A 26,692-nucleotide genomic window follows, 5' to 3' on the forward strand; every position below is an offset into this window, starting at 1 on the left:
TGCCATGCCCCTTCCGTAGCCATGAAAGGGCGAAAGGCAGATGCTTTACGAGGGATCGCTGAGAGACCCAAGGACTTGGCCGTAGCCCGAGAGTCCTTATAGCGCTCGAGTGCCAAACAAGCGAGTGCCATCGAAGGGCATGTCCATTAGATTCCCTTTGACAACCCCCAAAAAATCAGATGCCCTCAGCCAGGCGTGTCACCTCAAGGCCACTGTTGACGCAACCACTCTGCCCGGTGAATTAGTTGTTTCTTGGCCACACCGGATGGTGAACTTAGCTGCATCTCTCCCAGCTTTCAATGCTTGTCAGAATATAGCCTGGGCCTCTTCCTGGACCTTGAAGCTCTTGTGCAAACGTGTCCTAAATGGTATGGGAGAAACGGTTCAATAAGCAATAGGTGTTCACCGACCCCTGCACCAGGTTGATGGAAGAAAACAACTTGGAAAGATGATCTAGCCTCTTGGATTTTAGTGGAAGGGAATACACTGTGGGACATGGAGGCTTGCACTACCAAGCTCTCAGGGGTGGAGTGTTGGCTGAGAAACCTAGGGTCGCCCAGAGTGGGGCGATGGCGGCGAACAATCATCTTGTTTACAAGAGCCCCTGTGTTGGGCTTCAACTAAGTTCCCAGCAGGACACCTTTAAGTCCTTCAATAAAGGGCAAAAGAGGTTCAGATGTAGAAGCCCCAGGCTACAGCACTTCCATCAAGATGTTTGTCTTTACAGCCACTGAGGGCAGTTCAAGATTGAGGACCTCTGCTGCCCTACGCACCACCATTGCATAGGACACTCCATCCTGTGTAGCTACAGTGGGGGGGAGATAGTAAGCCAGTATCTGGAGAGGTATCCAGACCACTGGCTTCTAGTTCCTCATACCAGTCCAAAGATCTTTTCAACAGGTGTTCTAAAGGGTCCAGTAACCCCTACCACTCTTTCCCCATGCTTGGCTGTGAAAAATAAGGCTCAGGCAATGATCTGGAACCTTGGGGTGCATAGGCGTGGGAATCGGCGTTGTGCGATGCTATTCCGGCTACAGATCATTAGTTAAGAATATTGGACAGGCGCCGCTGGTGGGCGCCTGGGTACGACCGGCGCCAGTCCGGATTCAGACTGGGATCCATGAGACTCCGCCGGAGCCGAGGCCAAAGCCGACAGAGTGGATCTGGCTGAAGTCTCATCTGACCCTGCAGAGACTGAAGGCGCGCCAGAAGGGTTGGCCTGTTTGGATACGCACCACATGACCTCATAGAGCTCCTTTAATTCAGCAGGTGTTGATCCGGCTCCCGGAAAAGGTGGGAGGAACAGAGTCGAACTGGCTAACGGCTCTGCAGAACTGTGCCAGGAACACCATTGTTCTCCACTCGTCTCGTCAGCCGAAGGACGAGGTGAAGTCGAAGTCCTCTTGGACTTCTTCCTCTTATGCCTCTTTCCCGAGGGTCCCAAGGACCTTGATTGGAAAGAAGAGGACTTGGGGCTCTGAGATCGATCTTGCGACCTCCTTCTCAACCAAGACCTTCTCGGAGTCACATGCGCCGGTGTTGCCGACTGACGGGCCATAAGCAGCTTTAGGGACCGCTCCCTCAAAGCCTTCGGCTCACTGGCCCGCATTCTAAGCACGACTTGGGGTCATGGTAGTGCTCGAACCACTAAATGCAAACGAGATGGGGGTCAGTGGCTGACATGGCGCGGGCACAGGCGCCACGCGGTTCACGCCCAGCCTTCTTTGAAGACATCTCAAAACATGAAGAAAAGAACTCAACAAAAAGTCATGAAAAAGGCCTGTCAAAAAGCGACAGAGGGTTACCTCTCTCCGGATCTGCGCTAACTGGTGCAGAAAGAAAAGAACTGACACCCACGTGCCTGGATTGCACCCATATAGGTGGCCACAACCTCACTTCTGGTGCCAATGATGCCACGCGGAGCTAAACGGAGCCACCCGACAGCACACAAAAGATTAATGTTCAGCAAAAGTTTACGGATCCTGCTTGATGCCTTGAAAAATCAAAGGTAAGCAATCTGCAGCTAGAAGTCTCCATCAGGAGGGGCCACCGGGTATAGGTGATTGCACAGGAGAGGTCTACAGCTTGCGACAAAGGTACCACAGTAACACCATATGCTAGGAGGAGCTGCTAATACTGAGTTTTGCCAAGTTCAGGCCACAGCCCGGGAAAGTTGAATCTGTGACCCGAGTCTAAATTGTGTATTGAGAGCTGTTCCCTGATGGACCCCGTGGACTCCAGAGGACACCAAGAGGACTCCGCTCGATCGCTGGGATCCAGTCAAGAGCACGAAGATCACTTCCAGCCTCAAAGACACCCCCCACCCCACCCCAATGTGGTGTTAACTGAACTTACCACACCAGTGGAAGCTAGGAGCACTTCTGATTGCGGTAAAGGCCGACAGTGCTGTTCGGGAGAAAGTCTGTGCTTGCCGGGTACTGCAGCTATACTGTGAGCAATCTGACTCCTTCTAGCAAGACCAGATCTGGCAAATGACTGCAGTCAGGTCACCTGCTTAAACGCTGAATGCTTCTGCGCTACTGGAGCGGGTAAGGATTGAAACAGGCCTCTCAGGCCCCCAAGGTACTTTCTTCTGAAGGGGCTGCGGCACCATTGAAACTTTTGATTATTTCCTAATAATCAAAGGAGACTTTTGAGTAAGGACTACTAGGGAGCATACTCTGGATGCAGCCACTAGTGAATGGGGAATAACCCTGACCACAATGCAAGGAAAAGGGTGTGACAGAGATTTGCCAGATAAACACTAGAGCCCAGACCTAAAGGGGATTGTGGTGTTGCTTACGAATCTTATTTCTTTGAATGTGTAGACTTGAAATGAAATGCTTATTTTTCATATAAAAGCAAGTATTCGACTGAGTTATGTCGTGTTCACTAACCAGTGTCCACACTTCTACCCACCCTCCATACCTCAGGGAGCATTTGACTGCTCTTACACAGCTACCAATAAGAGACAAGTGCAGAAGGGTTACTAGGCCTAGTTGCACAGAATCCTTAGTGGGTTGGGCTCTGGGACACCTGGAGTGAAAGGCCTTAAATCTGACGGTTGGGCATGCACAGGCGGCAGTTTCGGAATTCTTTGTGCAAATGAACACATGCAAGAGCCCTCCGCAAAGAAAAAATAAATACATAAAACATTTGAATTGCATTATTATAAAGTCCAACAAAATCCTGCCCCATGCCTGCCATTGCATTCGCACACATGGGTGGCCACTTTATAATGGCTTTTGTTGGAAGAAGTAATTCGGTATGCTCACATATGAAGGCATGTGAGCAGCAAGGCAGCACTGTTGTGGGAGCTGCTAGGCCTTTGCCAAAGAAAAAGAAAGGGAAGAAATATATTTTTAAGGGAAATTACCCCATTAGGCCAGTAATTCCTGGCACTGAAGGGAACTACATTTTCTGCAGATGTTCATATTGTGCAGGAGCAGACTGCAGTCACTCACTGAACTAGGCTGACCATGTGCACCACGCTGTATGTTATGGTGGGGGGAAGAATACTGAATGACACGACAGCAAACCAATGGCTGAAGATGGCTGATTGAAAGCTCCTCTATGTATGCACGTGCATATTTTTTTTAGGTGTTCTGTTTTAAAAAAAAAAAAAAATGGTCTTGGCTAACATCAGACCTAACCAAACTTAAAATAAGCAATTTATCAATTTTAAATACAAATCACTGCAGGAAAAGCCGAATGGGCTAAAATGTCTTTAGCCCCATCCTCCATCAGTTGTCGTGGGCATGGCTGACTGGCTTGGGGCTGGAGACTGGTTTATTCTCCAAAGAATTTGGCTGCTCTGATAGTCTTAACAACGTTTCCAGCTACATGCACTTCACGCTTAAATCATTTAATTGTCTAATTCCAATTTCAGCTGAATCTATGCATGCATTATTGTTCCCATGTACACAAACATGCAATGATGTGTGTAGGTTGATCTATGTAAAAGCAGCTGTTAAAGTTGCGGTTTTCACATAGCATCCCCATTAAACCCCCCCCCCCCCAAAAAAAAAGAAACTGCAGAGCAGCTGTCATGCGATAGATACCATGGCTAAAACAAAGGACAGACTAATTATATGATAGAGAAAGCAATGGGAAAATAACTAAGTGACAATGAGTTTGCCATCAGAAAAAAAGTACATTTAAGTATTATGAAATTAGAACAGAAGTCTCAGTAGTGGTTTATTTTATTTCCTAGTGCCTGACAACCTTCCAGAACTTATTTACTTGAAAACGAAGGATGGAAATTTTGTAACTTTGATATTTGTTTAAATAAATATGTGTCTTTTATTTAACACTTCATATCACGTTTCTGATTTTTATAAGTGCTGGAAATAGCCAGTGCTACTAATATGCAGTTTAATGGGCCTCAATTTACCTGCCTCAGAAGGATCGAAGGCAAGCCTGTCTCGCAGGAATCGACCTTGTGACCAGACAATCACGTTAGTTTTAGCAGAAAACATCCAACTACATGCGATTTCAGTCATTATTCTACTTAATGCACATGATAAGCACGTGTTTATATGTGAATATAAGTTTATGTTTCTGGATAGGTATATGTGTCAATACTGCACCATCTGTTGGGATTTATATGCAGTCTCCAGCATACAGTTTGAATCCAAGCAGGACATATCATCCTTTCATTTTTCTGAGACTAACAAAATATGTATCACACAGTTAACTATGGTGCACTTGGTACCTACAGTGAATCCTGTAGCAAGTGGTATGTATAATACAAGGTACTATATATTTATTAAATAAAAAAGGCGCAAATGAAAGTTAAGGTGACAATTGATACAAAGGGTACACCTAAAATCAAAAAAGTGCTGAAACACTTCAGGTGAGGTGATTTGTTTTCTTTAAAAACAATATAGCAATATACAACCCTACATTTCCTGGAACAATATAAATAGTTATATGGTGTGTTGTGGGGTATTTGTGGTAATTCTGAATTAGAAAACGGTTTTGAATAATACTATAATCAGTATTAGTGAAACACATTTTCACTGTTATACAGTTGCCTTATTGTGCCACTACCCGTGGCAGCACACTGCCACACTGAAGTTAGGAGCTGTACATATGTCCCCTTTACTCGGGATCAGGGCAGACAGACAGAAATATTTTTTTTTTGCCCATGGCACGGATTATCATTGCACCATTCATGCCTCTACCCACTGCACCCTTAATTCTCGTTAGAAATGTCATAGCATGTTCTTTTTGTGTTTTTAACTGTTTTCATTAATTGCCAACAAACTGAAAAAAACAACATTTAACAGTATTTGTATTGGGTTACACAGTATTTTCGGTGAGCTATCATTCCAGACATATCAGAAAAAAGTTGCAATCAGCCTCATCAATCTCTGTCACCTGTGCAGGGGACGTCTCCCATCTACTTGGATTCTGTACTTCCTCCTTCTGCCCATCCAATTTCTAGTGGATATATTCTCAAAGTGATGCAGAAGCATCATAACTACTTCCTCTACCGTCCCTGTCTTTCTTCCCATCATTCCTAAATCTTTGCAAACTACCTCAAGTAACTTTGCCTTCCTAAAACAACCTTTAGGGCCCTCATTGACCAATCCATGTTTTCACACTAAGAATCAAATTCAGAGACTACTTGTGCGACTGATGGCCTCACAATGTTGCTTCTCGCTACTACCCACCCAGTTTCATACATTTGTTCTCCATATTTTGGTGGGATGTTATCACTTCAGATGCCAGCAATACCAGTCGTGCCATCAGATCCACTGAATTCTCAGTCACCTTGGATAGGTATTCCCCAACCCTATTTCAAAATGCATTAACCTCAGGTAATTCTTATTTTGCACATAGGAAGGTTCATTTTCACATGTATCTCCATGGACAGTCATCCAGTGTGATCTTAGCAAAAAATGTAAGTTGTGTGCGTGTTAATTAGAGAGGATGCAGGTTTTTTAATTGGACCACTTCGAACACCTCTGGAATTGCTACAGCAGAAGGACGTTTAACATGCTTCTCCACAATCCACATCTTCCAGCACACCAGCATCATTTTCCCATCTGTTTCTCAGGCTCCCTGTACTGAAACCTAAAATAAAATAATCTGACAACCAACATGACAGACCGTGTCTCCCATGACTAAATAATCCATCCATGAAGGAGGCAAAACATACTAGTGTTCTAACCGGAGTCCCTTTCCCAAATGCCCTTCTAAGGAAATACTTAGTAACCATGTAACCTTGCAGATTTCCTTAAACAAGTGTACCATTAGAAGCCCCAACAGGAATGTCTCATTGAGAATGGTGGCGCAAAGGGCAGAAGAGACCGAAAATTCCTCAATTTCTAGTATCTGTTTGCCTACTTCTATGCTCAGGCCATCATGAGGCAGATGACAGAAAGAGAGAAAAAAAACCAGAAAGATATATAAAACCAGAAAGAAAGCCATTAGCATTTTAAAGTGTAAACATGTTTTCCTCAGAAGTTTGTTCCTTATTTGAATAGCTTTATTTTTCAAGCCAACACAAGGTCATATGAAAATATGGAAAAGGCAGGAGAGATGGAGAAGAGGACCAGGAGAAAGAAAATTAGGAGTCTAAATAAAAGAAGTGCGGAAGGAGCCATTTTCATTTGAGCAATCTTTATGAAGAAATCGGAAATTCACTGCACAGTGTAACTGTTCTTTATGGGAGTCTGGCCTTTAGCATGTGACGAACAGGCAACAATAGGACGTAGAAAAGAGCAGGAGAGAACAAATGAGGAAACGAAGTTAGAGGTGGCAGTTTATAGTGGTAAGAATGACAAGAGACTCATGGATAAGGTTCTAAGTGTACTCATACGGGCCAGAAAGAGCCCATGGGAAGCAACAGGCTACCTACTTACTCCATGGTCTACATTCAGACCTCACATAAGAAAGAGTCATGTTAATATTTAGATTCAGCTGTATGCCCACCTCTGGAGAGCTGAGGGAGGATGTCTGGGAAGACAGCCACAATCAGGTTTGGAGATGTCAGGTCTTTATCCAGGGCATAAGAGGAAGGGAAGGAAAGGGGTTGTTTAGTGAACATGGGCAGTGCATAAATTGGAAATATCACGCGTATATTTTTGCTTTTTTCTAGTACTGACTTCCTTTCAGAAGATCAGGTACTCTGCATACGAAAATCAAATGTACAGAACAATAGAAGAAAGGAATATTTGCAAATAACTATTTATTCCCCATTAAAACTACCCCTGATTGGCCAAAGTCTTTTAAAATCTTATTTCTATTTAGCTCCACCACTCCTGCAAGTTGATATTCTTGTATTCACAATTCTTTCTGTAAGTTTTTCTTTTAGCACAGTTTCCAAATATTTTCATAGATACTACTATTTAATAGCCTGCTGCTACCAAGGTTCTTGGCTTTACTTCAAGATTGAGAATCCAGTCTCTGTTGTTGGTGCACTTTCGACAATCACACTGTGTTCTCCGTATCTGTGCTCCCTGTGTTTCAGCATTATCTTTCAAAATGTGGGCTGTCTGAGTCTATGGGAGTGCCCAAGTACTTCAAAGTCAAAAATATTGATGAGAGATGAAAAATATAGCTATTAATGTAGAATCGTGTAGTACTATGTATTATAGAGTCTGAACATGAGGCACCCACTATCACTGCAAGAGAGTTACCTCCTGTACTAACATTATGTCTTAAAATACAGTAATGGTAGTGTATGCTGATAAATTCAGTATGAACAAAATATATTAAAAAAATATATTAAAAATGTGCTCAACTAGCATCATTTGCCACCACCTTTCCAAAACTTTGGGGCCAGGGTAAACAAATATCTCCTATCGTTGTTTTTATTGCGCCATTTTAAGTTGAAATATATGCAAAGATTCCAATATTTTTTAGAATGCAAAATATTGCCTCAGGAACTAAAACTGAAAATTCAAAATCATACTAGATCTGCAGGTTTATAATATATTAGAATGCAACACTTGAATTGCCTTTGGCTAACAATTTATTGAGCAAGAATTCTAAATCCACTGTAAAAGTTGTTTCTTATACTGTAAACCACGTAACTAGTCCACTGCACTTCATGATTCAATAAACTCGTCACACTGCCCAGAAAAATGACAGGCCATATTAAACAGTATGCAAGAACAGTGAAGGGAGCACCCACAAACAATTTTCAATTGGACTCTGAAGATGGTTCAACCCTTACTTGTCAAAGTGTTCACCACCCCCATGCCCCAAGTTTGGGTCTAGTTGCGCCTCTGGACCACTGCAAGGTATTTAATTCCAGAGAAAGGATACCGATAGCCTTGTTGGCATTTTAAATCAATTGGCAATATGGCATTTTTACAAGTATAATATCAAAAATCACACACAGAGGTGTGAATTTCGTTATCAACTGAAAGGTCTTACCTGAGGGTCAACAGACAATAATGAAAGAAAATCCAGACCTAAAGAAAAAAAGACAACCATTATTATGTCTTCATATTAAGAAACAGTGTAATTACCTTCACACAAAAAAGCAATCTTTGCCCTATCCCAGGAGTTAATGGCTGAATGATCAATGCTAACTACTATATATAGCTAAATGCAACAAGCTTGTTCTGAGGAATATTCACAAGCCTAGATAATGTTTCTCTTTGCCCACAATTCACAAACCTGTTTTCTTGATATGTACCAGTTCAAGTCTGAAAAAAGAGCATTTTGCCTATGTGCTAGGTCAGAAAATGAATTGGCAAAATTGCAAGCCTGTGAACAACGAAATCTACGCATGTGCAACTGGCAGTCCAAAATTTGCACTTGGAGTCAGGTTCCGGGATGTATCAGACACAGATCTGTCTGCATCTCCAATCCTAAGTTTTAAGACCAAATGTAGCCTGCTAAACCTCCATTGTCCCTACAAGAATCCTGGCTTGTAGCAGGAGTCCCGTGAGTGAAGGCACAATGCAGGCAGAAGACAATTATGTACACTGCCTACATTTGGGAAGTAGTACACCAAAGCTCTTGCAAGACTGAATTCCCACTCCTAATTTATGTGCCCTGCTGGAACATGCAAACCATGGCATTTGTGAATGGAGGGCCAGCAGCAGTCCCCAGTTACACTGCAAAGGTGGCTCATAGGAACCACTGAATTGTAGTGCAACAGTACTCCTAGAAAGGCAAAACGACGCTCATGCTGCCAGCTAGATTGTTTCCTGTGTACGTGCATCCCATTGTGAATTTATCTATGTGCACTGGAAGCATGCAAGTGAAAATGAGGATGACTATGTAATGTGCATGGCAGTTTAAGGGAACTACCGTCTGTATTTAGCTATACTTATATGTGACGAGTAAGGTGAAACTGAAAATCGACAATTGACTAGTCTACAAACGAGGTCAAGCATGGTTCAAACACAGTACCTATGACAATCCTAGAATTTCTAATTAAATCAACAGTTGGGAAGGTGCTGCATCTTGTAAAGTAGAGAGGCATCTGCTGAAGACCGTCCCAAGCGTCAACTATTCACACTGATAATGGAGGTTCACAGGCTCCAAAGTACATACTAAATGCCACCAATTACAGATACATGTAACCCTGAGAGAGTTTGCAGAAGATAACATGGGTCCGATATTGCTGGTGCACAATCTATCGCTAGAGTACTGCTGGCACGGATCTGGGTACCCATGCCAACATCCACTAGGATTAGCACAGCCTTCAGGGTAAAACCCAATTGATGGTCAAATCCTAGAATTCCTTGAGGGCAGGAGGAGAAAGGAGTTCTCTCCCAACACCTTGGGCGCTATAAAAGGGTGCTCCTCTATTCTGCTGCATGAGCCGTGCCCGGGGCAAAGCCGAGTCTGTCTGCACCTGTCAGAGCTTGAAAGAGGCTGTGCTGGGAAACCTCTCTTTGGCCCTTTTTGAGTTACTGGTTATTCCCTTAAATCACAACCAGATTTTTGTTTTTACGAACTATGATCAATTCCAATTGAAAGAAACAGTAAATCATTGAAAGTTTATGAGTACAATTGGTCCTCTTGGTTCGATTACTTCTTATGTTTAGCAAATCAAAGTTATAGTTATTTTCTTGTTAAACATTTTTTTGTTTATTGTGTATAATTTTATCTCCATGGTTACAAAAGCCAACTTGTGTTCCTGAATTCTCTGAATTTTATCATAAATCTTAGGAGTTATAAGGAAACGAAAAGGGGGCTCTACTGATATTATATGCCTTACAATTTAACAAACACAAATCCAGAATTATGATGAACATTTAACTACTTTGCTAAATAAAGCTAAATCACTGCGAGCACTAGCATATCCATCAGCTGGTCCTTATGGTATTACTAGTAAAAGTCATGCAAATAAGGAGGATTTTAATACTAAAAAGAATGGCAAAGACACTTCAAAAGGTGCAATACCTAAAACAAATACCATGGTTACAAAATTGAAACATTTAAGGCAATCGAAGCTAAATTTTGTTAGCGATTCTTCCAACAGCCCAAATATGATTCCTAAGTAAAGTATTAGTTTAGAAAATTGCTGCAACAATAATTCAATAAAAGACAGTTTGGGACTTTAACCCACCCTTCCCCACATGTACACGGAGGCAACGCTTTGAGATTTTGTCACGTGATGAGCAGCCTACGAATATACACACAAAACATTCTACATAGATACCCCCAGTCATGAACAGCCACAGATGTACATATTATATTGAAAAAACTGATAAATATACTAGTGACAAAAGAAACTGTCTCTACTGTAAAAAATAAGCTTCCTGTGGTATCTACTCACCATAGCAATGATAGAGGTGAAAAAATTGTAATAACTGCATATACCTTGTGGTAGAGGAGACATGAATAATGCCATGGTGGTGCACAATTCTGGGTCCCAAGTCAGCTCCAACAGTCACCAACCCAATCGGCTTGAATATATGGTGGGAGTGCCTAAGCTGGCCTCGGGGAAACACAAGTTTAGGAACTCACTTACCAATAAAGATATACATTGAATTTACAACATCTGGAACAGCTCTTTGATAATCACATCAGATTGTTTCTGTGAAACAAGCTTCTTGTGATTCGGACCCTTTATACACCATAAACGGAACTGTCTGACACAGGCCTGAGGAATGGGTTGCATTCACTGGATGTCCAGACTGTCGCATCCCTCAATACCAACATCCAACTGAAATCTGCCTTGCCAGTACTTACTCAGGAGCCATTTGTTGTACAATCTATTGCACCATGTAAGCCTAATGCTCAGAAAAGTGGTTTAAATATGAATCTAAAAGAACAGATGATGGATGAAATGCTGAACAAATCAAACATTCACCCCCAGTCACAGGCCTGGGTTTAACCCATCGTTTGTTTGCTTGCCATGCCTTTTCTGTTTGGACCCACCCATATGCAAATCAGTCTCGACTCTGCTCCCCATGGGAGCAATCCAGCCCCAATTGCCAGGCCAGGTCCTCCCTGGACCAGAAACAAGCATCTTGGGACCAGTTTTGGGGTATCACCCCTCATCAGCCAGGTCGCTTGAATCTGGTGGCATAGCAAGCAAGTGACCCACGTCTGGGCATATTCTTCACACTTAGGGTGACAAATGCAAAAAGAAAAGATGATGGACTGAATGCTGAACAAATCAAACATTCACCCCCAGTCACAGATCTGGGCTTAATTCATAGTTTTGCTTGCAATGCCTTTCAGTTTGGACCCAGCCATATGGAAATCACTTGACCCTACTCCCCATAGGAACAGTCCAGCCCAAACTGCCAGACCGGAACAAGCATCATGGGACCAGGTTCGGGGTATCACCGCCTCAACAGTCAGGCTAGTTTGAATCCGGTGGCATAGCAAGCACCGGACCCACGCCTGGGCATATCCTTCCCACTTAGGGGGACAAATGCAAAAAGAACAGATAGAACAAATCAAACATTACACAGATCTGGGTTTAATCCATCATTTATTGCTCACCATGACTAGGGGGTGAGTGTTTGAAAAGTTTCACCACTCCGCCCATCATGTTGTTAAATGTAAATCACCCACTCAATCGTTAATGGCTGACTTTTGTGATTATCCGGCAGCCACTGATTGACTGCCATACCAACATGCAGTCAGCATTACTTCTACCAGTATGTCTAAGTTGACACTGAGTCAGCCCTAAAGTTAATGTCTTGCAATACAACCAGACGCCCTTCAAAGCTTAAGGGCCCAGACTAGATCGAGATTAGAAGTGCATATGAATATCTCAGGAGGCTTGGAATGTTTCACCTGTATTTCGAGATGGTTTTGTGAACTGTAGCATTGAAGCTTATGGTCATGAATTAGGCCGTCCGTCTGGTGGACTTGCCATAGGGACATATTGCCAATATGAAAGATTTACACTGATTGTCCTGACATATAGGGGGTTATTACAACTTTGGAGGAGGTGTTAATCCGTCCCAAAAGGGACGGAAATACCACCAGCCGTATTACGAGTTCCATAGGATATAATGGACTCGTAATACGGCTGGTGGTATATCCGTCACTTTACCGTCACTTTTGGGACGGATTAACACCTCCTCCAAAGTTGTAATAACCCCCATAGTGTTTTATTATTAGATAATAATAAAACACTAGGATTCTCTAACCCTGATGAAACCCAATTATTTGCTAACGTTTAGGGATTCAAATAACATAACTATAGAAGCAGATGATTTTAATGTTATCTACGAACCGATCGTCATGTTGTCCTCAATCTAGGAAGACAAGGACGAAGCACAGCGTACACCTCAACTGACCAAAACCAATAGCACTATCACCTGGTTTACGGGCTTGTAATGGAAAATCTTCTTCATATAGCTTAAGTAAGCCAACATTCAAAATGGGCCCATGGTAGTCACCTATAGACTATGTACTAGTTAATGTATCTGACTGGCGCCATATTGTAGGCAGGAGGCATATCTTCAGCGGGGGCGTTCCACTCCCCATAATAAATGTATTATGATTCAAGTAAGTAGTTGGGTACAGGTGATTTCAGTCGGTAATTGTGAGGTGTTTGGTCAGAATGCACCTGGTATTTATACATACACGCACAGACAAAGCCACACACACATGCACTGTATCTCTCATCTCTGTTTTGAATATCTTAAAAAATATTGCTCGTTTTGCAAAATATTGTGTTTTAAATACCCTTTATAATGTGCACTCCTCTCCTCTGCCCCTTAAGCCCCCTTCATGCCCTGTTTCTCATATTTTCAGATGATATGCCAGTATGATTGTTGGGAAATCTGAAGCTTAGAACCTCCCCCCACCCCCATCTTACTAAGCTAAGCCTGTGATTGTAGCCATGATGAGTCTCAAGAGGCCAGACAGCAATCATGAGCCCCTGTTACCTATTGTCAAGTGTGATTATTTAAAAAAAAAAAATAGACGTTGACCATTTTATTGGAGCTGAAAAATGCTCAGAAAATGACCAAACACAGATCAAGTGGGAGAGCAGATTTACTACCAGTAACGTATATATTGTACCAATTTGGAAAAAAATATGGATCTGAATGTTTTCCCTTCTAACTAGGAAAAACCTGCGTCATTATTTTCTGTAATGGTTTAGTATTTTTCTAAATCGTGTGACCCAAAACTGAGCCATACACCAAGTTAACATCCCTAACATGTTAAGATCTGCAAGATTACCAAAGGCAAACTCTTATGCGCTATTGGATCAAAAAATAGAGATGAAATAGCCATAGCATGAGACAATGCAAAATGATAATATAGACAAAAGACTAATGGGTTCAGGAACAATGGCTAGAACTTCTTTGTGCCATGACGGCTAAAACCCCTGAATATTATGGCACATTGTATCACATGGCTCTATTTTTCATTCCACTTAGCCAGAAACATACCAGGTGCATATGTGAAGTGCATATGTAATGCCAGGAGCATGGACAAAACATTTTTTAATACAATGCAGGATGGCCAATGAGGGTGAATTTTCATCTCTTTCCTGCAGTTTGACTATAAATGATGATGACATTGAATTTAGCAGTTACGATGTTAACTGCTCTGAGAAGTTTAAAACGTGGTAACGTCCCAGGCTTAGTTAGATAAGATACCTGGAGACTTGTACAAACCTGATCCAGAGATCTGGGGACTGTATTATAGGTATCTCACATGCGATTGCAAGAGGGGCCCGAGTCGTGGCTCAGAGCAGAAATTGTACAGGTCTATAAAAGGATCACAAACAGATCCGCTAAATTAGTGTACATTTAGCTTAATAGATATCTTCCAAAAGTGTCTTTCAAAATGATTTTGGTGAAATTTAAATTGTGGTGCACTAAGTAAGAAGCAGTTTCTGCGATAATATTTTACATCAATATTCTTTCTCAGGGGCACCAGCCACTTAGACCCGAGTTTCTGATAGAGAGGGCAACATTCTAACTCTTCCACCTGTGGGCAGAATGGCCATGATGTGACCTGACATGTCCAATGTCCATTTAGAAGGGGAGGGAGCTAATGATAAAGTACCTAATCTCAATTTTATGTCAGGGTTTTAGCCATCAGGAGTTTGATCTCCTCTAAATACATTTTGAGTGTACGGATAGATTTAATAATCAAACAGCTTCAAATATACTACCAAATAGGGTAGTCTTGTGAATTTCAAATGAAAAAAAGACAGCATCTGCTGTGTTATAAGGGTTTAGGTCAAACGCTTGATTTGCTCCGTTTAGGTCCATGAAAGGGACATACCCAGGCACTCAAGTAGTTTGAATATGGGCAAAAGAAGGACATTTGTGTGAACCGGGATTTTCATTATTTCGGTGCTTGTTTGAATGTACAGGTTACTACATAGTTGAATCTAGTAAAGGAAAGGTCTTAACTTGGCCGCATGTTCCATAATCTACATCTCTTAGTCCAGTAGTAAGGAGTAGATGGTGTTCTGGGATTAAACATGACAAAAGTTTGCTAAACACAGCCGCAGAATGTTTCAGCCTGCCCACAGTTTGATACCTTCATAACTGCATACAGCACTAAGGATTGGGCTTGGCCGTATACATTTCTATTACTGGAGAAGTACTGGGAGAAGGAAAATAGTAAATAAGCTGAATGTGTCCCCCGTCCTGTCCAGGTTACGCCATAGTAAATAGGCTGCGTGTGCAGTTAACTTTCCATCCTGTCTCCGGAAGGCCCACTGTAAAAAGGCTGCATATGCAGTTCATGACCCATTTCGTCAGAGGAATGCCCATAGTAAACAGTCAGTGTGTGCTCCCCATCCTGTCCTGGAAACGCCAATAGTAACTAGGGGCCATACGTACGAACACATTTTCCCATTGACACAGAAGAAATGGTTTCTTACCTGTAACTCCAGTTCTCTCGTAGGGGTATTTCCATGATAGTCATAAGCACTGAATAGTTCCGCGCGCCTGCGGGGACCCCGGAGCACTGTTGTGTAGTATATTCTTAAGTGCAATCATCAGCTCCTTGACAAAAAGGTCTGTGAAAAACACTTAAGAATAACAATGTGCAGCCTATGTGAACAGCTACACAGGCCAAATTGTTAGAAGAAAAAAACAGTTGTAGTGTAAATTCCACGTTTAAACCTCTATTTATTCTATAAATACATAAATAAATACATTCTCATATTTTATTTACACCTCTCATGAGAATAAAACAATGTAGGGCAGTGTAGCCCATAGGCTGCCATTATACAGAATGAAAATAGAGCTGTGCCTTTAAGAAAGTAAAGTCTTCCTGTTTCCCATCATGCACAGCAAAAGGCAGTTGCCTCAGTTCTTTTTTGGAGGCTATTAACCTGACATGAAGAAAAAACAAAACATTTGTTGGAGTACCAACCTCCATAATATTCATGTTCTATGTCAACTCCACCGGGGAGGAGGGAGGGTTGCTTATGACTATCATGGAAATACCCCTACGAGAGAACTGGAGTTACAGGTAAGAAACCATTTCTTCTCTCGTAGGGGATTTCCATGTATAGTCATAAGCACTGAATAGAGTAGCAAGCCCATCCCCATAACCGCGGTGGAGTAGATATAAGAATACTGAGAAAAACATGAATCATGCAAACAAATTCTTGAGCAAAGCCTGCCCAACCTGAGCATCTGCCCTAGCGTCTGTATCAAGGCAGTAATGCTTAGTAAAGGTATGGACCGACCTCCAAGTGGCAGCCTTGCATATTTCTGCCAAAGGGACATTTCTCATCAAGGCTACAGTAGCTGCTTTCCCTCTGGTAGAGTGGGCTTTTGGCCTACCACCAAGGGATTTGTTTGCTAACTGATAACATAACATTATACATGAAACAATCCACCTGGATAAAGATTGTTTAGATGTACCCAAACCTGTTCTGATTGGGCCATAGTTAATAAAAAGCTGTTGTGATTTTCGTAAGCTTTTTGTCCTGTCCAAGTAAAATTTCAATACTCTCTTTACATCCAGAGAGTGCAGAGTTCTCTCAGCAGGAGTAGCTGGATTCTGAAAGAAAGTCGGTAATGAAATTGTTTGGTTCACATGGAAGTCGGAGACTACCTTAGGTAAAAATTTTGGATGAGTTCTCATTACCACTTTTGCAGAATGAAAAACCGTGTAGGGTTCCTGAGCGCAAAGGGCCTGGATTTCGCTGACCCTACGCGCTGAAGTGATTGCCACCAGAAAAGCAGCTTTCCATGTGAGATGTTGCAGCGATGCCTTATGTATTGGCTCGAATGGCGGCAGCATCAGACGTGATAAGACAACGTTCAGTTCCCATGGAGGAGAAGGCTTTCTAATGGGGGGAAAAACCTTCTTTAAACCTTCTAGGAAATCCTTAATAATCGGAATCCGAAAAAAGGAAGTTTGTGAAGGACTCTTTCTGTATGCTGTGACAGCCGCCAAGTGAACTTTTATTGACGACAGTTGTAAGCCCGATTTTGCCAAACTTAACAAGTATGGCAGGATAGATTGTTCTCCACAGGAAACCGGGTCAATGTTGTTGTGTAAACACCAAATGCAGAATCTCTTCCACTTGCTTGCATAGGCTGATCGTGTGGAAGGGCGCTTTGCTTCCTTCAGAATTTCCATACAATCCTGAGGTAGGTTCAAGTGTCCATATTGCACTAGCTCAGGAGCCATGCTGCCAAACTCAACGATGAGGGGTTGGGATGAGATATCTGCCCTCTGAACTTCGTGAGAAGGTCCGGACGATATGGTAGCCTGATGTGTGGTTTGAGTGACCGGTGAAGAAGGTCTGGGAACCACCACTGGCGTGGCCACTCCGGAGCAATTAGGATCATTTTGGTCTGAACATTGGACAGCTTCTGGAGGACCGCCGGAATCAGGGGAAGCGGTGGAAAGGCGTAAAGAAATGCTCCTGACCAGCTTATCCACAGGGCATTCCCCAGTGTCCCTGGATGGTAATATCTGGAGGCGAAGTTTTGGCATTTTTTGTTTTCTGGGGTTGCGAATAGGTCTGTAGAGGGGGTACCCCAGAGTGCGAAAATGGAATGAACGACGTCGTCGTGTAGTACCCATTCGTGGTTCTCGTCCATTACCCGACTGAGGGCATCCGCTTGAACATTCTGGATGCCGGGCAGGTGAGTTGCCACTAGTGACAGGTTCCTGGCTAGAAGCCAATGCCAGATTGTCTGAGCCTCTCTGGATAAAATTCTGGACCTGGTGCCTCCTTGTTTGTTCACGTAGTACATAGTGGCCACGTTGTCTGTCTGGAGAAGGAGAGTTTCCGTTCTCAGAGAGGGAAGGAAGGCTTTGAGCGCAAGGTGGACTGCGCGAAGTTCCAGCAGGTTGATGTGATAGAGACTCTCTCTCTGTGACCACTCGCCTTGGACTCGAAGATGTTCCATGTGCGCCCCCCATCCGATCAGTGACGCATCTGTTACGATGGTTTGAGATGGGGGCCGTTGTTGGAACGGAATCCCCACCAAGAGATTGCTGGGTAAACACCACCACTTGAGGGATTGTAGGGTGTGAGGAGAAAGAAGGACTTTGTTCTCCCAATCGTCCCTCAGTTGACACCACTGATCCTCCAGGTTTTCCTGCAATGGTCTCATATGGAGGCGAGCATTGGGAACCAGATGGATACAAGACGCCATCGAGCCCAGTAGAGAAGCTATTATTCTTGCAGTGGCTTGAGGTCTTTCCTGCAGTTGTTTGCACTTCTGGAGAATCGATAACCGTCGTTCCTCCGAAGGAAACACCTTTCCTAGCCTGGTATCTACAATGGCCCCTAAGTAATGCAACCTCTGAACAGGTGTTGCTGTAGATTTCAGGAGATTGACTTGAAGACCAAGTTTTTGCAGCAGTTGTAGAGTCCATTCGAAATGTTGCTGTGTCTCGAGACAACTGGAGGCCTTTATGAGCCAATCGTCTAGATAGGGGTAGACGAATATTCGCTGTTTCCTCAAGTGGGCGGCTACTACCGCCATGCATTTGGAAAAAGTTCTTGGCGCTGATTTTAGGCCGAAAGGTAGAACTGCAAATTGGTAATGGCGTTTTCCGACAGTGAACCTTAGGAATTTTCGATGTTTCTTGGTTACTGGGATGTGAAAGTAAGCGTCGCAAAGATCTATCGCACATAGCCAGTCGCCCTGACGTAGATGTGGATAAATTTGGTGTAAGGCTAACATCCTGAATTTTTCTTTGCGAATCCATTTGTTTGCTGTCCTCAGATCTAAGATGGGACGAAACTCTTGTTTGTCTTTTTTCGGTACAAGGAAATATCTCGAATAAATCCCCTTCCCTTGCTGGCTGATGGGAACGGGTTCTATGGCTCTTTTTTGCAATAGGATATTGACCTCTAACTGTAGAGCTTCGAGATGGCGGTTGGCTGTTTTGGGTGGAACAGATGGTGGAGGACTGGTGAATCTGAGAGCGTAACCATGTCTCACAATATTCAATACCCAGGCGTCTGTTGTGATGCGTAGCCACTCGTCCAGATGATTTGAGATACTTCCCCCTACCGGAGTGGATAACGGAGGAGGGGGAAGCAAAGATTCAGGGCTTAGACGTGGGAGCCTGTCGAGTTGCCTGAGTTTGAGGTGTTGAACGACCCCTTGTCGACCTTCGCTGAGTAGAGAAACCCCTTTGATACTGCTGTTGTTGCTGTTGCTGGGGGCGCGAAGACATCCAGTGTGGCGACTGATACCGGTGGGTGAAAAGTCGTCGTTGATATGGCCGGAAAACCTTTCTTTGTTCTTTCGGTCTTTCCATCCCTACCGCTTTCAAGGTATCTAGTTCAGCTTTCATTCTAGCCATCTCGTCATCGGCATGAGAACCGAACAAGGTGGAGCCCGAGAAAGGCAGGTTTTGTATTCTCTGCTGCGCTTCAGGTTTGAGTGATGTAAGTCTCAACCATGCATGCCTTCTGAGCGCTATCCCGTGTGCATAATTGTGTGCGGATAGCACCGAAGAGTCAGCTGCAGCACTTATAATTTGGTTAGACACCATGGATCCCTCACCCACGACCTCCAGGAAATCTTCCCTTTTATCCTTAGGAAGATGTTCCGCAAACTGTATTAAAGAGTCCCAGAGGGCACGATCGTACCGCCCTAATAACGCAGTAGCGCTGGCTGCCTTCATCGTGACGGCTGCAGTAGAGCATACTTTTCGTCCTGCAGCATCTATCTTTCTGCTCTCTTTATCTGGAGGTGAAGAAGAAGATGGTGAGGTTGAATGCAGTTTCTTTGCCGCTACTATGACCACCGAATCAGGAACTGGGTCCGACCTCAAGAATAGAGGATCTTGTTCTGGTGGACGATATTTTTTAATAAGTCTGGAAGGAGCAGACTTTGTTGCGGCCGGTGCAAGGAAAATATCCATTGCTGGTTCAAGGAGACCTGGAACCAGTGGAAGCAAAGGTCTGGAAGATGTCCTGTGATGCAAGGTCTCGAAGATCACTGACGTCGATGGGGCAGGTACCGCCAGCGGGATGTTCAGCTTGGTTGCCCCTCGTACTAAGACCTCCTGGAACGTATTCACATCATCTATGGGGGACACTCTCGAGGACGGTGAGTCCGATAGGGTTGGAGAGTAGTCCCGTGTAGACGAAGAAGAACGCCTGTGATGTGAATGCTGAGATCTCTGTGGGTCATGACGGTGTCGAGAGGAAGAAGAGCGTCTAGAGGAATGTCCCGAACGTCTTACAGACCGCGTTGGAGTCCTCAAAACAGACTCTACAGGCGGAGCCGAAAGAGGCGCCGTAGGTGTTACCGGCGTCTGTGGCAATGGTGATTGTCGAGGAGAGAGTTGTGGAGACGCTGGAAGGAGGATGATTGAAGCCGAGGATTCTGAGGTTGTATAAACCCTCCTAGGTCTTTTTGATTGTCTCGACGTCGACACACTCCTCGACGTCGAAGTACGGTGACGGCGAGTGTCCTTCGCCGTCGATTCTTCTCGCCGTTGAGAATCTCTCGACGACGACCCTCGACGTCGCCGTGATGACGGTGAACGTCTACGACGTCGAGCACCCCTCGACGTTGATCGATCTCGCCGTTTCGACGGCGAACCGGATTCAGATCTCCTCGACGTGGAACGTCCTCGCCGTGTCGACGGTGACCCAGATCTCGACGGCGAAAGTCCACGCCGTCTCGACGGCGAAATCGTCGTCGACGGCGAGCGATGTCTCTTTCTCGCCGGCGAACCACTCCTCGACGGCGAGCATGTTGGCGCCGTTCCTTGCCTCGACGTCGACGCCCTCGACGTCGTCGGAGACCTGTGCCGTTTTTGAGCCGGTCTGGTCGGAGTTATAGAGGAACCAGTGTGAGCCCTGGTAGAAGACTGACCTTCTCCTCGCTCTGTGGTAGAATGACCACTTTTCCTCCTGTCCTCTTTCGCCTGGAGTCGGATCTTCTCCCTGTCACGAAGGGTCCTTCTGGAGAAGGTTTTGCAGATGTCACACGACTCCGGTTTGTGGCTGGATGGAAGGCAAATTATGCAGACCCGATGTGGATCTGTTTTGGCCTTTTTTCTGCCACAAGAAGGACATTTGTCAAACAGTGAAGGCATTTCTGAAGTAGAAAAACCTCAAAATTCTGTCAGAATCTAACAGAAAAAAGCAGAAAATTATCACTCAATGTTAAAAACGTCGAGTGAAAATGAAATTCAAAAGATTTTAAATGAATTTCTGTCACAAAAGGATTTTGTGAGGTAGAGCTCAATGCTTCAGGGTCCTGTCAGAAAGGAGCCGGAAAAAAGAACTGAGGCAACTGCCTTTTGCTGTGCATGATGGGAAACAGGAAGACTTTACTTTCTTAAAGGCACAGCTCTATTTTCATTCTGTATAATGGCAGCCTATGGGCTACACTGCCCTACATTGTTTTATTCTCATGAGAGGTGTAAATAAAATATGAGAATGTATTTATTTATGTATTTATAGAATAAATAGAGGTTTAAACGTGGAATTTACACTACAACTGTTTTTTTCTTCTAACAATTTGGCCTGTGTAGCTGTTCACATAGGCTGCACATTGTTATTCTTAAGTGTTTTTCACAGACCTTTTTGTCAAGGAGCTGATGATTGCACTTAAGAATATACTACACAACAGTGCTCCGGGGTCCCCGCAGGCGCGCGGAACTATTCAGTGCTTATGACTATCATGGAAATACCCCTACGAGAGAATGGGAAAAACCCTTTGCTACATCTGGCCCTAGGTTACATGTGCTCCCAATCTTGTTCAGGTTACGCCATAGTAAATAGGCTGCGTGTGGAGTACACTCCACATCTTGTCCCGGAAAAGACAATAATAAATAGGATGCATGTGCAGTACATTCTCCATCCTGTCCTGAGAACATCTTTAGTAAATAGGCTGTATGTGCAGTTCACTATCCATCCTGTCCCTGGAAAGCCTTAAGTAAATAGTATGCGTGTGGGGTTTACTCTCCTCTCTAGCCTATCCTGGGAATAACCATAGGAAGCAAGATCTGTGTGGAGTTCACTATCTACCCTGCCCGGGGGAACACCTTTAGTAAATAGGCTACGAGTTCAATTAACTCTTCCTCCTGTCCTGTGAAAGCCCATAGTAAATAGACTTCATGTGTAGTTCGCTCTACATCATTTCCCGGGGACACCAATAGTAAATAGGCTACGTTTTCAATGAACTCTTCATCCTATCCTAGGAAATCCCATAGTAAACAGGCAACATGTGCATTTTATTCTCCCTCCAGTCCGGACCCCTGGCCGCCCATAGTAAATAGCCGGCATGAGCAGAAACATCTTGTTCAAGTATTTCTCGGAAAGTAACAGTGCGGACTGGATTAGGGGTTTAATTTCCAATAAATAAATGGTTGTCTACGCCTAAAAACAGGATTACCTCAGGGAGCAGCTATGAAGGGCATTAAAATGTTTTTAACATTAGAAGGAGAGCAGTAATTTAGTAAAACGTAATATAATAACAATATGTGATATAACAGGCGCATCTGCAGTAGTGCCGCTTGGAATTACTGACATGTACAAGTTTTTATTCTTACCCAACACACTAGCACTAATCTAACACGTTCCAATGACCCATGGGAAAAATAGCTAATTGAAATTAAAAAGGACAACTCTGAAAAAACACTGTTCCAAAGCTTTGCAAATAGGCCCCAGTGTGTAATATCCAACCTCCGGTTCATGTTTCAGCCAGGTCCCGCCCTCACACGAAGAAAGCAGCGGGAGTGGACGGGGCCACGCCGCCTTCGCACTGCGCTCGCGGACGTCGACGCAAATAATATGAAGGATTCATTTCTGTGCTCCGGCTCCCATTCCTCACTACTGCACTTCAAGTAATATTCCTTTCACTGTTCTGCCTGACGTCTACCCTGAACACCCGTTAGGACCAACGACAACGTAAAGTTAAAAATAACTCAAAAACTATGAGTAAAGATGGCAGCGTGACTGTACAACCAAAGGCGAGGCCGAGTCCCTGGCAGACAAGTGCTCGGAGGATGTCAAGCAACCAAGGGAGCAGTGACACAGGGGCATCTGACGCAGACAGTGACCTCCAACCAGCAGTCCAGCCAGGGAAAGGCACATTTCTCTTCGTCCTGAGCTGAAGTATTTCCAAGAAGAGTGAGTCAGAAAGCTACGAGGTTTTTGGCTTCCGCTAGGATGCCTTCTCACCCTTTAATTGTGGGGTCCGCCCAATGAGATTTATGAATCAGAGATGAGGTATTAAATACAAACCTTGGGGCCAGCAATGAGTGTACATTTCATTAGCAGAAGGTCCATGCCTCTTACTTCATTTTGAGCTCCACCAAATGGAACAGAAAGACCTGTAGTGTGAAGGCTGGGCTGGGGGTGAGGTAACACCACCCATGGTAGGCAAGCTTACTCCATGCGTAAGCAAGGCTTTTATTCATTGTGTGCAACCAAAAGGAAAACACCACTTATTGCTGTTGCCTGATTTTTTGAGCAGACCACGTCTGCAGGTTGAGTGGGCAAGGACCCGAGCTTCTGGGCTGACTGCCTTTTCCAGTTGCAAATGCCAAACATATGGGCAAACTCTTAACACTGACCTGTATATAGAAATTCAGGTCCAAACACTCAGGGGATTGTTTTTTTGCAGCTGTGATTGCTGTACAAAATGTATCTGGTTGGTCAGCTTGCCATACCATTAGTCCTATGATCCTTTTTTGTGGATGAACTCTACCTAGTCCTGTAAGTGTCAATTGGCACGGCAGGATGCAGAAAATTAAAAACATGGCATAGGAGTAGCCTGTGGGAGGTTCAAGTTTGATCAAGTTTCTGGAGCCCTCTGCTCATTGTACTGGTTCCCTGTAAAACAGACCAAGAATTCTTTAAGTCATTGTATAAACATAGGGCCTTCATAAGACTGTTTCGGTCCTGTGCTATGACCCCACGTCCCAGGTAACCTCCAAGACCTGGTGCTCTGTACCTGTTGCAAAAGTCCCAGCTTTACATGTTTTTGCTCCGACTGTAGAAACCTGTGTGTGTTTGACCGGTAACTATGGGCACCTTGCTAATCAATCAATCAAAAATGTTTATAGAGCACGCTACTCACCCGTGAGGGTCTCAAGGCACTGGGGGGGAGGGGGAAATCAAAAGTGGGGGAGGGGGGGGGGGGGTGTGCAGGGAGGGTCACTGTTCAGAAAGAGCCTCAAGACATGGCTGTTCGAAGAGCAGGAGGTCCTTGGTTTTGCGAAGGTTGGTGGGAGGGAGTTCCAGGTTTTGGGGGCGAGGTAGGAGAAGGACCTGCCTCCTGTGGTGGTGCGTTGGATGCAGGGGACTGTGGCTAGGGCGAGGTCGGCTGATCGGAGGTTGCGTGTGGAAGTTCACTCTTTCGTTGAGGTAGGTTGGGCCGGTGTTGTGGAGGGATTTGTGTGCGTGGATGAGGATCTTGAATGTGATTCTCTTGTCTATGGGGAGCCAGTGAAGGGATTTGAGGTGTGGTGAGATTTGTTCGTGGCGGGGGAGGCCAAGGACGAGGCGTGCGGCTGTGTTCTGGATTCTCTGGAGTTTGCGTTTGAGTGTGGTGCCGGCGTAGAGGGCATTACCGTAGTCTAGTCTGCTGCTGATGAGTGCATAAGTGACTGTCTTCCTGGTCTCTGGGAGAATCCATTTGAAGGATTTTTTATTTTTTTTTAGAGTGCGGAGTGTGTGGAAGCAGGAGGAGGTTAGGCATTGATTTGCTGTGTCATGGAGAGGGAGGGGTCTAGGATGATGCCGAGGTTGCATGCGGGGCCTAGGACGGTGGGCCACCAGGAGTCGTCCCATGTGGTTTTGTTGGGGCCGAAGATGATAATCTCGGTTTTGTTGGAGTCAAGCTTGAGGTGGTTAGTAGTCATCCAGTTGGCGGTGTCGAGGAGGGCAGTGTGTAGGTTGGTTTTGGCGGTGGTGGGGTTGCGGGTGAGGGAGAGGATGAGTTGGGTGTCATCTGCGTAGGAGAGGATAGTGATTCCGTGTGCTCGGAGGATGTTGGCTAGGGGGATCATGTAGGAAGAGTGTGGGGCTGAGGGCGGACCCTTGGGGGACTCCGCAGATGATCTTGGAAGTGGTGGAGTGGAAAGGTGGAAGGCGGACTCTCTGGGTCTGGTCGGTGAGGAAGGAGGTGAGCCAGTCTAAGGATTTGTGGCAAATTCCTATGTTGTGGAGGCGTGTGCGGAGTGTGTGGTTGCAGACGGTGTCAAATGCTGCGGAGAGGTCTAGGAGGATGAGTGCGACGGTCTCACCTTTGTCGATTTTGGTCCTGATGTCGTCAGTGTATGCGATGAGGGTGGTTTCCGTGCTGTGGTTCTTGTGGAACCCGGATTGTGAGGGGTCAAGAGTGTTGTTTGCTTCGACTAAGTGGGATCGGCGGGCGTTGACTAGTTTCTCTGCAACCTTGGCGGGGAAAGGGAGGTGGGAGATGGGGCGATAGTTGGAGAGGATCTCCAGGTCGTCTTTGTTTTTTTTTTTTTAAGGAGAGCAGTGATTTCCGCATGCTTCCAGGGGTCTGGGTAGGTGGCGGAGTCGAAAGAGGAATTGATTTTGTCGCGGAGTATGGGGGCGATGGTTGGGCTGGCTTTGTTGTATATGCGATGTGGACAGGGGTTGGAGGGGGATCCGGAATGGATGGAGTTCATGGTTTTTTCGGTTTCTTCATTTGTGGTGGGGGTCCAGGTGGTGAGTGTGGTGGGGGGTCATTAATGGGGGTTTTGTTGGGTGAGTGAGGGGTGTGTGGTATGAAGCTGTTGTGGATGTCCAGGATTTTGTGGTGGAAGTGGTTGGAGAGGGTGTCATATTGGAGCTGTGTGTGTGAGGGGTCTATGTTGCTGGCTTTGGGTTTGGCAAGTTCATTAATGATGGTGAAGAGTTCTTTGCTGTTTTGAGAGTTGTTGTCAAGGCGTGTCTTGTAGTGATCTCTTTTGGCGGTGCGTATGAGTTGGTGATGGGTGCGAATGGTGGTTTTGAGGGTGGAGAAGTTGGTTGTGGAGGGTTCTAGTCGCCATATTTTCTCCGCTTGGCAGCATTTGCGCTTGAAGTCTTGGAGTTCGGGGGTGAACCATGGGGCGTTTTTGATGTTGCGGGTGGCGATGTGTTTTCTGAGGGGGGTAGTGTGTCTGCGCAGGTGGTGATCCATTTGGAGAGGTTGTGTGCTCCTGTGTTGGGGTCGTTGGCGTGGGGGGAGGGGTGGGGTGGGGGTGGGTTGTGAGCCAGTTGTGAGTTTAGTCGTTCTGTGGGGATCTTGTCCCACATGCTGAGTGAGTGGAGGGTAGGTTTGTCTGAGAGGGCCAGGGGGACTGGCGCTGGGCACGGTCTTGGCACAGACGGGCTTGCCTTTGGCACGCCAGCGGTGCGTCCGTGCCGCGGCTGCCATAAACGGGGGGGGGGGGAGGGGGGGAGTGGCAGCTGGGAAGAGGGAGGGCTGGTCGAATGGGAAGGCTGGGGGGGGTGGGGCCGCAGGTGAAGGCAGCGGCGGAAAAAAGGCACAGAAAAAGACGGTGAGGAGGAGGGGGGAAGTGGGAGGGGCCGCAGGGGAAGGCAGCCGCTTGGGGAAATTGGCTAAACGAAAAAGATGGAGAAAGATAGTGAAGAGGTGGCGCGGGCAGCGGAGCAGGGAGCGACCTGCCTGCAGAAGCAGGGACAAGGGTTGCTCCTCGTCACCGCGCCCGGCTGCCATAAAAGGAGTGGCAGCTGGGAGGAGGGAGGGCTGGTCGAATGGGAAGGTTGGGGAGTGGGGCCACAGGGGAAGGCAGCGGCGGGAAAAAAGGCACGGAAAAAGACGGTGAGGAGGATGGGGAGGCGGCGGCGTGGGGAATAAAGGCACAGAAA

General features: G+C 45.2%; 1 protein-coding gene across 2 annotated transcripts in view; it reads right to left on the reverse strand.

The window, feature by feature from the left end:
• The window catches only part of PIAS2 (protein inhibitor of activated STAT 2), a 325,889-nt gene that overhangs the window by 6,635 nt on the left and 292,562 nt on the right, over positions 1 to 26,692 (reverse strand). For both annotated transcript variants that reach the window (XM_069218886.1, XM_069218889.1), the window contains exon 13: positions 8,392 to 8,429. In XM_069218886.1, coding sequence (XP_069074987.1) covers positions 8,392 to 8,429 — 38 coding nt within the window. The remainder of the gene's footprint in view (positions 1 to 8,391; positions 8,430 to 26,692) is intronic.

This window comes from Pleurodeles waltl, chromosome 1_1 (assembly GCF_031143425.1).
Source record: "Pleurodeles waltl isolate 20211129_DDA chromosome 1_1, aPleWal1.hap1.20221129, whole genome shotgun sequence".
Taxonomy (NCBI): domain Eukaryota; kingdom Metazoa; phylum Chordata; class Amphibia; order Caudata; family Salamandridae; genus Pleurodeles; species Pleurodeles waltl.